Here is a 14,465-nt window from a genome sequence, read left to right as displayed (position 1 = left end):
TTGTCCAACAAAAGGTCTTTGTCCCCGAGGATTGTTTGACCTTGAGTAATTTTGGAAATAATTAGAAGAATTTTGAGAGGTCCATCTCTGACCAAAAGGACTGCGCGTCGAGTAATTATTAAAATATGCACGGTTACCTCTCTGTGCTGCGTGACCTCGACCTCGCTGATTGTAAGATAAGTACCTTACCTGGTTTAAATTTTCTCGACCCCCTCGACGAGCGTAAAACATGGACTCCTTCGGCTCACTGCGATTTGAAGACAGCTCTTCCTCTTTTGCAGCTTGAATAACGTCCTTGAGAGAGTCGTAGTTGCGTGCTGTCAAAATCAAACTTAAATTTTTGTTACGCAAACCGTTTGCGAAACGATGAACCGCTAGCTTTTCGTTTAGTGGCTTTAATATATTATATGCTGACGTATTACCATTCGCCTGCGATACAGTCAATTGCGTAAATAACTCCTCTAACGACTTACCGTACTCTTCAATAGATCGCAATCCTTGGTTACATGTAAGTAACTGAGAGTGCAAGGCTGTACTAGATTTTGTTGTAAGAAGATGTTTTCTAATATCAGCAATTAAACTTGAACAACTTGTGTAAGTTTTTTCTAATCGCAACTTTGCACTTTCTGTTAAACGTGTTTTTAAAACAAAATTGATAAGAGAACTCTGTTCTGTCGGTTCAATCATAGTACTATACAAATCTATTGAATCTATCATTCGTTTTGTCATATCCTCAAAACCATCCATCACCGGAATTAAGCTCACGGCAGTTTTAAGGTCAAATTTCGCCATTATGCTGTCCTTATTGGTGCTTTCCCTATCGTAAGAATAAATTTTACGATACAACTTCTGTATACTTAAACATACATTTTCAATTAAATTTGCATATTATATTTTTAATATTCGTTATAATTATAATTGATCTACTAAATTATACTTTAACTAACCAACTTGTTCTACTCTCCTTAACGGTCCTAGTTTACATATAGCTTCTCTCAATATTTGTAATTCTGCATATATTTCTTTTAACCTATTAGCGATTACTTAACTAAAATATCCATTTTACTTATTGTATAAGGTTGGAACAACTTAACAAATTAAACTCCTTATAATAATATCTAAATTAAGAATTTAAAGACTTAAGGGTACAAAATATATTCTTCTAAAGTAATTAATAATAATATAAAGTATTAATAAAAATATAGTGGTTGTTATTTCGATATACACAATGTAAACGCGGTACTATTAGCGTTAAAAAAAAAGACACTTTAATGACCTTTCACTTCACTATAGTTACTCACACGATTACACTCACGATTCGACGATCGACGATTATACGTTCGGTCCAGCTCCAGACTCATATTGACTGGCTCCACGTTCACGTGCTTCACGGAACCGACGGCTCACAGATCGGCGAATAGATTCATCACGCAAAGCGCTGTTCATCCAGCTCTGGTGACATTTTTTGTAGAATCGCAATAGAACGAAAAAACCTCCAAGTAGCAGTGCTATCGTTATTACGATCAACAACACGTTCATAGAGGACATGTGCGCCTTGATCTGCTGTAAATGTGCATCGTTATCTCCACCTGATGCAGTTTGGGCCAAAAATACATCCTCTTTCTCAACTTTTGATTGGCACATTATGACGGATTTGTATAGGTACACATACTAGCTTCTCAAAAAAAAAAAAAAAATGAAATAAATGGATTTAATTATCACGCCACAACTTAAGTCTCACATGTTTTTAGAATCATACTGTCCACCGTTCACATTTTATTATATTTTAATAAAAGTTCGCCGCCACAATTCCATTGTTCTCGGTTATTTGATACACTTAGAGAAAACGCGCCGCGTCAACTTGCAGGGTCGCCATGTACGGATGGGACTGAGGAGTGTTAATTTAAAAAGACGTGTTCATAGCATTACTGCATGTTTATTACTGACCTTTAAATATAAGGCTTATAAGGTATACAACATACCTATACTAAATAATTAGAACGTATACAACTTACTTATACGTATACTACTATACTACAACACTTAGGATATCTTTTTTCTAACAAAAAAAAGAATTAACAAAATCGATTCCTAAACGATGAAGGTATCCCAGAACATACATACATACTATATATATACGGTCCCGTGTGCTGGAAGACGTCCCGCACCGAGTTTGCCAACACGCGGTGTCCACTTCAGGACACGTCTGTTCAAACGGCCATCGGTTTTGCGACACAGGTAACCAGCCCAATGCTATTTGAGCTTGCTAATTCTGTAGGCTAAGTCGGTTACTTTCTTTCTCTCGCGAATAGTCTCATTTGTAATCCTATCTTTAAGAAAGACCCCAAGCATAGCCTGTTGCAGTCGCTTAACATTGCACGTTAAGCGACTTTCAAAGTAGATAGTCCCTTCGTCAGTGTCCACATCTTGGCACCGTATGTTAAAACAGGTAGGACGTATTGCAATGCGTTTGCATTGCGGAATCTTTGAAGTAAAGACTATAGGAAGCCTGTCAAACGGCGCCCAGCCCAACCGAATCCCCATCGGCTTCAAAATTCATACCGGGACCGACTCGTCGGGAGGACTCATTTAGGCCGCCCAGCATTTGGCCTAGCTCACCAACGTGTGCATAAAGATGATGATATCGTCGGCGAAATGTGAAAATGAGACATGTATTTGCCGTTGATATTGAGGATCTGTCCCCCCGATCTGATGTGACTAAAATAAATTTAATTTCAGAGATACAATTTTTTTATTGTTTAAAATAAACAAAAATTTTAAATTGAAATATAAAAGCTTTAAAGTTAACAATTTTTTTTTTTTGCCATATTTAGATTCTTCGTAAAATATGTTATGGTTTCTTTATTGAAAAATGGCCCTTTTTGTTAAATTATATGTTATGTAGGTACGTAGTTTTGATATTGTAGCCTCACAAACGACAAACTTGTAAGTTAGTAGTCGAAGTGAATAAAGAGCATGACTATAGTAACAAAATATCTTGTAGTATTCTTTTAGCTTTTATTTTAACTGAGGTAGGGCACAGTAGGAAATTTTCTGCTCAAAATATGGAGCATCCCGACTGGGGTAGTACTTGTACATTACGGAAGACCATAGCTAAATAATACTGTTTTCAAGCAGTATTGTATTCCTGTTGGGGATAGGGTCGACAACGCGCTTGCGATGCTTCTGGTGTTGCAGGCATCTATAAGCTACGGTAGTCGCTTCAAATTATAGACCTATTTATACAAAAAATAAGTTAAGCTAGTAATTTTTTTTTATTAAAACTGCATTATATATTTATATTTTATTATATTATAATTATGTTTTTTGGGCAATAAAGAATATATATATATATATATATATTAAAACATTTTTAAGCAAAATTACATTGAATCATCTATTTGATTACAATCCTAAAATTTAATACTTTATATTTCTAAATACTAAATTATCTAATTTTTCAACAAACAAATCATATTCTATTACTTTTCTTTTGTACATTATATAAGTCCAAGATAATGTTTAAATAAATAAATTAAGTAAATTATAAGCTCAATACAGGGGTGGCTGAGAAAGTGCAATTTTATTCTCATTCTTAGCATGTTTTTTCAAAAGATCCATAATTTCATTATCAAACTCTTTTGGAGTTGGTTTCTTTTCTACAATCCAATAGAATATGTCCCAGTCATTGCTTGGTGAGTTTATGAGTCGATCATACATAATGGTCTGTTTCTCAGTAAAACTATCTAAATGTTTTTTAGCAAAAGTACTCAACAACAGGTCATTCTCCAACATTCCTCTCTTTCGGGACTGATAGTGCAACCTGTAAAAATAAATATAAACATTTACCTGACTAACGAAAAATTCTACATATACTCAAACACACACAAATATATATAATATATATATGTGTATTGTGTGTGGGTAATTTTCATGAAATCCCGTAATTACCTATCAATAAATTAATGAATCAATCAATCATCAATCAGTCATATCAATAAATGAATGATCCTTCTCCTACATGGGGAAAGAGGCCTATGCCTAGTACTGGGATATTGCAGGCTGAAGCGGTAAATGAATGAAAAATATTTGAATTAATTCATCGTCGTTTTGTCTTGAAGTCAATTCGCCATTCCGAATAAGTGACCATATTACCTACTATCAAAAACTAATAAGACTTTTACTGAAGTCCTCAAAAATATACCTACTTATCGACTATTGCTACTACTATGATGCGAGGGAATGATTATTATTTTTCATGGTATACATGTTGACTACATGTTACACACATGACTTATGATCCTAAGCCAGTGTTCCCAAAGTGGGCGATAACGCCCCCTTGTGGGCGCTACAGTACTAAAGAGGCGGTAAGAGGCCTAGAAAAAAAAATGGTGCCGTTGTGTAGAGGCTTGGGGGGCGATTTGTCATTTAATCTATAAGGACTCTCGACTACAACTTGTGAACATCATCATCATCATCAGCTCACGGACGCCCACTGCTGGTCATAAGCCTCCCCTAAAGCTTTCCACGACGATCGGTTCTGCGCAGCACGCATCCAGCAGCTTCCCGCGACTCTGACCAGATCGTCGGTCCACCTCGTGGGGGGCCTGCCAACGCTGCGGCGCCCGGTACGCGGTCGCCACTCGAGAACCTTTGCGCCCAATCGGCCATTGGTTCGTCGAGCTATGTGTCCTGCCCATTGCCACTTCAGCTGTGCGATCCTTCGAGCAATATCGGTTACCTTGGTTCTCCTACAGGTCTCCTCATTTCTGACTTAGTCACGTAGGGAAATACCGAACATTGCCCTCTCCGTCGCCCGCTGAGCGACTTTAAGCCTTCTTATGAGGCCCATATTTAGCGACCACGTCTCGGATCCATATGTCATCACTGGTAACACACATTGGTTGAAGACTTTCGTCTTCAGACACTGCGGGATATTGGACGCTAAGATTCTCCATAGTTTCCCGAACGCTGCCCATCCGAGTTGGATTCGACGAGAGATCTCGTTCTCGAAGTTGGACTTACCTAGCTGTACTGACTGTCCTAGGTACACGTAATGGTCAAAAAGCGTATGTGAGCGGGTGCGACATGGACGTTCGACATAATTTTCATCTTGTCCGTGTCTAGTTTAAGACCCACTCTTTGGGAAACACTATTGAGATGCTCGAGCATTGTGTTCAGGTCTTCTAAGGTCTCAGTCATAAGGACTACGTCATCGGCAAACCGGAGGTGGGTAAGGTACTCGTCATTGATTTTGATGACGAATCTTTTCCAGTCCAGAAGCTTGAAAGCGTCCTCCAACGCGATGGTAAACATCTTCGGGGATATAACATCCCCTTGCCTCACGCCTCGCTGAAGTGGTATTGGTTTCGAGCTCTGGTCCTGCAATCGGACCGACATTTTGGCGTTAGAGTATAAGTACCTTAGCACCTCGACGTACCTGCACTCCACTTGACACCTCTGGAGAGTCAACAGCACAGCCCATGTCTCGATCTAATCAAAGGCCTTCTCATAGTCCACAAACGCTAAGCATAATGGCAAGTTATACTCCTCGGTCTTCTGTATAACCTGCCGCATCGTTTATATGTGGTCTATGGTACTAAATCCTTTACGGAACCCGGCTTGTTCGGGAAGCTGGAAGTCGTCAAACTTACGTGCGATACAGTTCGTAATAACTCTCGAAGACTGCAGCCGCATGTCATGCCTTTCTGCCATGAGTCGGAGTGTGTGGTCGGAGAGCTTCTTTGATTTTTGGCGGCGGGTCTTGAATAACTTAGACCCTATCACGCGGACTTTTTCCACCAGCCCGTCGTTGAGCTCGTCCACATCTGCGCTGTTGGCCAAGCTTTCAAAGCGATTTTGGAGTTTGAGTTGAAAGCTCTCGGGGTTTTGAATCTGAGCAGGCGCAGGTCGGAGCGCAGACCCTATCAGCCGACCCCTCTTAAGCCTGACATCGATATTCAATGTGCCTCGGACAAGTCGGTGATCGCTTCCTGTTTTCACAGCATTGATCACTGAGATATCATTAAATATGTGCTTGTTCGTCGACATGATAAAGTTTATCTCGTTCCTGACGTCGGGACTCTACCAAATCCATTTACGGCTTTCCGGCTTCCCGAAGAAGGAGTTCATCATAAAGAGTCCCTCCTTCTCCATGAAATCAGCCAGCAGCCGGCCCCGGGAGTTACGTTGCCCGTATTCAAATTGCCCCACTCTCAGCTCATCACCGCATCGTCTGCCCAGCTTCGCGTTGAAGTCTCCCATCACAACAGTGTAGTGGCATTTAGAGCGATGTACGGCTGTAGAGATTTCCTTATACATAGCTTCCACTTCGTCATCTGGATGTGTCGAGGTCGGTGCGTAAGCTTGTATGACCTTCAGCGAATACCTCTTGTAAATTCTGAGTATAAGGTACGCCACCCTGCTCGACACGCTCCTGACGACGTCGATGCTGTTGACGAGAGACTTATGGACGAGGAACTCGACACCACCCTGGGACTGTTGGTCGCCCTCCCGGTAGTACAGCAGGTTGCCAGATTTGAGGGTTATCGAGGCCTCTCCCTCTCTTCAGACTTCAGATAGTCCTATAATATTCCAGTTTAACCCCCTGAGAGCTTCCTCCAGTTCAAAGAGCTTCGCGTCGGTCCCCAGCGTCCCAGTGTTATATGTTGCCAGGGCTAATTGTCGTCGTTGGGTGTGGTGGCCTGGCTTCTGCCGGAGATTATGGCCCCTTGCCCCGCCGTTACCGTGGCTCCCACCGTAGCCAGGACTAGCGGGGCCGCCGGGTACTAGGGGACAATTTTTAGTCGTGTCTATCATTAGGGGGATTTGGCGTAATCGCCACGCTTGCCAGGCGGGTTGGCGATCGCAGTTGTAACCATGTGTTTAGAAGGTACTGGACATAGTGAGTGAATGATTTACAGAGTACTATATATTTAGTAATCCTTATATATGCCTTTACGGTTCCTAAGTTATTAACATTTTTAGCCTAGATGATGTTCTTTCAGAAAAAAAAAAATACCATCCTAACTTGGTTAGGTTTATTGTAAAAACTGCTCGAACAAGTATTTCAAGATTTCATGAGAATTATCTGTATGTACATTTATGTATAAGTAAAAACAAATACCTTGCCTTCCTTTTCTCTAATGTTTGTGGTTTATCAATATCATATAGAGGGATTTCCATGTAAGTTGTATCTACATGTTGTGTAGTATCGCTTGAAAGCGTAACCGCTTGTAATTTTCGAATAGCGTTAATAACCTAAAAATAAAAACAAATATAATATCCAGCCATAAAAATTGCACATTGATCTCTGGAAAGAGTCAATCGGCTAATGCAGCTTCGTTTTTCGTTTTTTTCTGAGGCACACTGCCTATCTATGTGACGTTTTGTTAGTTATTGTTCAAGTGTGATAGAGTGCAGTCGTGTCTAATTAAAAATATAATACGTAAATTTTAACTACGTAATATTACGTAATAAAATACGTAAATTTTAATTACTCAAAAAGTAGTCATCAGATCTCAATGAAATTTAAAAGAGCCACATGATAAGCATTACCTTAGGATTAAAGTAAGAATCATAAAAATCGGTAAACCCAGTGAAATGTTATGCGGTATATATTATAATACAAGACAGGTGGACGAAAAAATAGTCAAGTAGATACGCATTATTAGATATAACTCACTACTAGTCAGATCTCAAATTTAAATGGGATCACATGACACGCAACATCATTCGATTAAAAAAAAATCATCAAAATCGGTCCATCCAGTCAAAAGTTCTGAAAAAATACATTCGATTTGAGAACCTCCTCCTTTTTTGGAAGTCGGTTAAAAAGAGGAAAATATTTATCTATATTGATTACATGAAGCAATAAAATTGCAGTCAAAATTTTCAGTACTCATTTGTTAAAAAAAGTAGACGAGCTTTCTATTTTTAGCCATATTAGTACTATTATTTACCTATTTAATACCATTTTTACATACATATAGCAGCTAATATTAAAAAATTGACCCTAGGTCTCAGTTAGCGGGTACAGTGGAGGTAATTTAATTTAATCAGTCTAATCAGGTGCGCCTGTAATCTGACTTGTCTATTATTATTATTATTGAATATTTTTTGACAGTCCTCGCTAATGTATATGTGTGATTGAGCAGGTTACAACTTGTATGTGCCACCACTATTGTGTTCAACGCGTAGGTATTGTTATGATTAAGATTACTTAGTTTGAATTTGACAAAAAATTAATAAATATTTTTATGATTCATAAAATGATTGATTCATATTATGATTTTTATCCTTCTTTTTCTTCTTTTAAATTCTAGCTTCCTCTAGGATTTGCCAACATCCGAATGGCTGAATTTGTTTGTTATTATGAACTTGACTCTACTAAATATGATGGTTTTATGAGATTACAAATTTATGTCAGAGAAAGAGAATAATTTAAAATCTGTTGATCCACCTAAAACAAAACACAAACATATATGGGTTAGTATAAGACAAACAATTTTACAGCCTAATATTATTTAGTGAGATATAGGAACATAAAATATCTACAAATGGAGTATGTACATATGACAGAACAGATTTAAGGTCGATAGGGCGCGGTATATCAGAGGGGAGATAATCGTAAAGGGAGGATAGATTCCTTGGACAGGTAAAAAAAAAATGTGATCAGGAGAGCCCTCGTCCAGTCCACATTCACAAAGTGAACTGTCTTTCACTCTAATTTCAGACAGAAAAACAGGAGTACAAGAATGACCGAGTCTGAGACGACATATTGTGGAACAAACTGATTTATTTGCTTTTCTATATTTGAAAAACCAAGGTTTGCTAGATACTAATTGCTGTATATCTGAATAATGCTTGCCCTTGTTTCTGCTAGAATGGAGCCAAAGCTTATTCCATTCTGATGTTAATTGAGCCTTGGCTAGTGGCATGAGGTCCTGACAGCGAACCCTAAATTGGCTAAGACCTCCGGACACAGTAGCCGCCTTAGCATGGGAATCTACACTTTCATTTCCTCTAATGCCACAATGGCTTGGCATCCAAGCAATAGCAATCTGAACATTCTTAGAATGACAAGCAAAAAGAATTTGTTTAATTTTGAAAATAAGAGAAAATTTGGATTTGGACCTAAATTGGTTAGACTGGATGGCTTCCAAGGAGGTTCTAGAATCAGAAAATATAATAGATTTATTAAGATGATGTGATTCAATAAATCTGAGTGCTTCGAAAATGGTCAAAACTTCTCCAGTAAAAACAGAAGCCACTGGTGGTAATTTAAAATCTAAGGGGGGATCGACACACTCCGCTTGAAGTGCGTTAATTGGAAAAGATGCCATAGCACCAATTCTGTACCGAAGTGATTTAGCTTGTATTTGATCTAACAATTTTAATGATAATTTACTACAGGGTAATCGAAGTGACTACGAATTAGGGCATTATACAAAAGTTTCTGGGAGTATGGATGGGAACCCCACCAGACTCCAGACAAAGATCTAATTATATTAAGATTTTTTTCTGTCTTCTTAAGGTCATGGTCAATATGTGGGATGCCAGTCATTTTAGAGTCGAGATATATTCCTAATAATTTTTTTATTTTTAACTGATAAAACACGGTTATTGGAAGTAATATGTCAATGTCAGGGACAGATCTTGTGCGGGAAAATATGACCACGCTACTCTTTTCTACCGACATTGAGAGCCCATGTCTGTCTAACCATTCGTTAAGGTAGATAATGGCCGAATTAAGGCGGTTCGAACCTTCTGTAATATTTTTAAAAGAAGTATACAACAGATCGTCCGCATATTGTAAAACACTACAGAAACAACTAACTGAAAGGTCGAGTTCATGAGTGTAAATGTTATAGAGGAGAGGACTAAGAACCGAACCTTGGTGAAGGCTTTTCCAAATTAATCTAGAAGGGAGGGAATAATTTTGACAGTTAACTATGAGGGAACGGGGAGACAAATATTTATAGATGAAGTTCACTATCTTCATAAGGACACTCAGCTGTAGCATTTTCTGCCTGAGCACCGGAAGTAGGACACTATCATATGCGGACGATATGTCAAGGAATACTCCTACTAAATTCTCGTTCTTCGAGAAAGAGATGCGGATATCTGTGACAAAAATACTAAGGCTATCCATTGTACTAAAACCTTTCCGAAAACCGAATTGAGTCTTTGCTAGTATACCCTTATTCCCCACTATCCACTCTAACCTATTTTTGGTGAGGTGTTCCAGAATTTTGACCAGTGTAGAGGATAGAGCAATTGAGCGATAGGAAGAAGGGTCTACAGTCTTTACCCGGTTTTAGTATAGGGATAATGATCTGGGTTCTCCATTTCTCTGAAGGGGTCTCGGATTGAAATATTTCATTTAGGAATGCCAGGCAGACTCTTTGAGCAGACTCACCACTATTTACAATGAAAGAGTACTGGATACAATCCACCCCTGGCGAAGAGTCCTTCAAGGTACCCAGTACCAGCCGAAACTCTTCCAGAGTAAAAGGGCCATCAAAGTCACTGCAAGCTGCTGGTGGGTGAGTTAAGTAACTACTACAGTTTTCTAAAGAGGGCACATATGGAGGTGCCAACCTTTGTGCGTAGGCATCTATCCAGGTTGATACATTATTAGAAGGGAGGCTATTACTTTCCCTAAAGGAGCAACGAAATTCTTTAATATTCTTCCAAATTAACGAGGGGTGCGAGAAAGGAGTAATACTTTCATGCTGCTATATATGCTGCATATGGTGCTAATTAAAATCCTCCAAAACAATAATGAGAGAAGGTACCGAGGACCAAATTGTTGAAAGTTGAGAAAGAAGAGAAAGAAAATATACACTAACAAAAGATACATTTAATATATGCACCGCTACAACACGAATCTCACCACTATGTAATGAAGTAGGGATTAAGGAATATACACATTTACTGGACACTAAAATGGCTGATCCAGGTTTGCCATCATTCCAGTCATCTTCGGAGGACTGAGAAGCCTGGAACTCTAAAATGAGAACCAGGGCTCAACCACGTCTCCTGGATGGCAACAATAAATGGATTATGTTTTTTTAATAAGTAAATTAATTATTGTTTTTTATTTCGGGCACTACGACAGTTCTATTGAATGATCCGATTGGGCATTTTGTGTTAACAGAGAAGTCAGCTAAGTTTTAAAGCGCATCGTTCTGTAAGCCGGTATCACTGAACCGGGAAATCATGTTAACGAGAAGAGAAATTAATTGTTCTATTAGATTGTCGTTCGGAGAGATTGCGTTTTGTGGGAAAGCACACCCATTATGTGTGAAGGAGGGAATTCAATAATTGCCTGGTGGGCTTGATGATCATAACCAGGGCTTGTAGGCAAAAAGGGACGTCGCAGTGTAACTACAGTTTTTTTGTAAGAAAATGTTATAGGAGATGATTGCCTTATAACACTAGTAGATGGTGAAGTGGGAGAATTGGTTCTGGATGAGTCGGCAAATGAGCGCCTGACCTGCGGGAATCTAGCAGAGGCTTCAAGATAAGAAATGCTTTCCTGCGACATAACAAGCTTAATAGATTTTTGTCTAGAATGTTCAGGGCAGGATGAATCATTGGCCTTATGATCACCAGAACAGAACAGACAAGAGAGGGTTTGAACTGAGCAGTTTTCTCCATCATGCATTCCAAAACATTTGTAGCACCTAGCTTTAGACCAACATTGTGCCTTTACGTTTCCAAAACGGCAGCATTTATTGCATTGAATTATAGGTAAAATGTAAAATTCAACAGGTAAAGATGTTAAATAACAAAATACACCAGGAGGAAGTTTCTGCTCTGTTAATGTGAGGACAACAGACTGTGTAGGGATCCATACAGGGGCATTATTCTCATTAAATGATTTCCGGCTCATTCTCCGTGCTCTTACTACTTTTCCATAACTATTTGGGATTTCTAAGTTTTCTACTAACTCCTCCATGGACCATTTAACGGGTACTTCTTTAACAACTCCCATATGAGAAACGCTGTAAGAGGGGACCGAGGCTATGTATCCCACAGCACTAATTGCTGGTAAGTCCAAAAACGTATTGGCTCAGCTGACTTAAACGCAATAGTGATACGATTACGACCTATCTTCTTAATACCATCCATAACCACGTTTTTTACGGACGCCTTTTTCTATTACTTAATGGGATCGTTAAATTTTCAGGATCATAACCTGCACCAGGAACTGGCGGTTCGACAACCATTGCGAATGAAATTTAATATGTACTTACAGTTAAACAATCACAATATAAACCACAACACACCCAACAGACAGATATTACAACAGATATTGCTGATAAACTATAATTACACAATAACAATATAAAGCACTTGTAGCTAACACTCGACCATAGAGTCCCCCGATTTTTATCCATTATGTTTGATTTTTTTAGTATGTTATAATGTTGGTATGTTGTTGTTTTTACACAATTATTTCCTAATGTAAAATTATATTTTTTAAGTTCTATTCATGGCATTAATGTCCATTTATATAAAAATTAATCCCTATTTCCCTTATTCACACCATCACACATGAACGGCTGGACTGATTTCGCTAATACATTTTTTGTTGCGTTTTTTATTGTCAGGAGAAGATTCATATAAAATTTTCAAATATATATAGAAAAAAAATTAAGATAATTGTGCGAAAAATTAGAAAATTTAAGAATACTTAACCAACATATAAAATTATTTCTAATCTAACCTTAGTGCTTTGGATAATATCAACTTTTTTAATGTAATCTTATGCCGTTTGACATAGAATTAACAGAAGATTGGTTTTAACAGTTTTTTTTAATATTTTTTTATTAATTATACCAAATCAAACTCAATATTCATAGTTAAGACATGAAAAAGTCTGTTGGCTCAGCCAGTTTTATAATAAAACAAGAAACAAGCTCACTCTCTATTGGGTTGTTTAATTTATAAATTTGTTGAATTACGAGGTAGTTTTGTAAAAAAAATCTGGGCAGTACTCTATTTATTTGTTTATTTATATATTTAATAAAGCCATACCAACTAAGTACATAAAAAAGTTTGCTACATTATTAACTAGAGTGCCGACACGGTCAGTCTGAGACGCGGGTTCGATTCCCGCTGGAGCGGTCAATTTTTGATGTGATATTCAAAAATGTTTACAAAAACACTAAGTTATACAATATGCACTTAAATTAAAGGTTTGCACAACATTATTAGAACGCTACTGTAATCAGACATAAATCATATTTGTGTAATTTACCTAAAAATAACATTTGTTATAAAAAAATAGAGAAAAAAAGAAAACTATTACAATTATATATCAAAGTCAATCAATACTTTAATTATTTTTCCCTTAAATCGGCTTAATGAATCTGTGAAGATGTCTATGTCTATGTTAAGAAAAACTGCATTTAATTTTTTTGCATAAGATTAAGCAGTGAGTTATTTTATTATTTATATACTTGGATTTATTATGCATAACATGAAATGGTTTATACATATCTATTATCTATAATCCAACAAATTCCATAGTTCGACACTGCCCTGCAAAGCGTTTGTCGAATTACCAGTCGTCCACTGTATGTGTTCACTGTACTCATCAATACTACTACATTGTATACATTTTGTCCATCAGAAAATAAGAAAGGTGAGACCATAGCGCTCAACGAAGTTGGAATTAGACGATTGTCTCTTTACATAGATCGATACAATATTTATCCGCCTAGTACTGTATTTTTGTAATGATTATGAAAAAACAATGTTACGAAACTAGCAGCATGCCAATTTAGTATACTTACTGATCGTGTCCTCAACATTATGGGATAAATACTATTATTAAATTTAAATGAGAAATTATGTAGAAAACAAAGGCAATTTGTTTTCTGATCAATTTCTTCCAAGAACCAAAATAGAAATCCAAGTAGCAAAATTCAATTGATCCGAATAGCATCAATGTCAAAGTACTTGAGATTTTGACAGTTGTCACTCAAAGGCCGCGTTCAAGAAGCTTATATGTTTTGTATAAGCTTACTACCTACAAAATTTGCCTACAAAACCCACGGCGTTTTTACGTTAGATCATCATCACATCAGCTTATTGCATTCTATGGTTGGACATATGGCTCCACTAGTTCGCGCCAAAAATGGCGTGAACTTGTGTTGCCCATAGTCACCACGCTGGGCAGGTAGGTTGGTGCCCGGAGGGCTGGCTTTATCGCACCGAAGACGCTGCTGCCCGTCTTCGGCCTGTGTATTTAAAAGCCAGCATTTAGAAGGCTATCCCGCCATGGGTTGGCTTTTTAAGTTCCACGGTGCTAGTGGAATTGTGTCTATCTTGGCCGCCTCTTATGACATCCACGGGAAGAGACGGGGGAGATTCATTACTGCCGTAACCACACAGCATTATTTAGTTTTTACGTTAGTGGAACGGCAATTTCAGCGATCGTGATCTATGGC

General features: G+C 37.9%; 1 protein-coding gene across 1 annotated transcript; it reads right to left on the bottom strand.

Moving 5' to 3' along the window:
- Positions 1–3,292: 3,292 nt before the first annotated feature.
- On the bottom strand, positions 3,293–13,995 carry LOC123669902 (succinate dehydrogenase assembly factor 2-A, mitochondrial-like). The gene is made up of 3 exons (XM_045603418.1): positions 13,809–13,995; positions 7,127–7,260; positions 3,293–3,823 (listed from the first exon to the last, which is right to left on the bottom strand). The coding sequence occupies exons 1-3, from the start codon at positions 13,824–13,826 to the stop codon at positions 3,553–3,555; spliced, it is 423 nt and encodes a 140-aa protein (XP_045459374.1). The 5' UTR covers positions 13,827–13,995; the 3' UTR covers positions 3,293–3,552.
- Positions 13,996–14,465: the final 470 nt, after the last annotated feature.

The sequence above is a fragment of the Melitaea cinxia genome, chromosome 4 (assembly GCF_905220565.1).
Source record: "Melitaea cinxia chromosome 4, ilMelCinx1.1, whole genome shotgun sequence".
Taxonomy (NCBI): domain Eukaryota; kingdom Metazoa; phylum Arthropoda; class Insecta; order Lepidoptera; family Nymphalidae; genus Melitaea; species Melitaea cinxia.
The sequence above is the reverse complement of the archived record's forward strand: the minus strand, read 5'-3'. Positions and strand labels throughout refer to the sequence as shown.

Excerpts from the sequence above, each read along its gene's own strand:
- LOC123669902 (XM_045603418.1), bottom strand. Across the intron at positions 3,824-7,126 it reads TTAGAGAAAAGGAAGGCAAG|GTTGCACTATCAGTCCCGAA; the intron begins GTATTTGTTTTT and ends TTATTTTTACAG.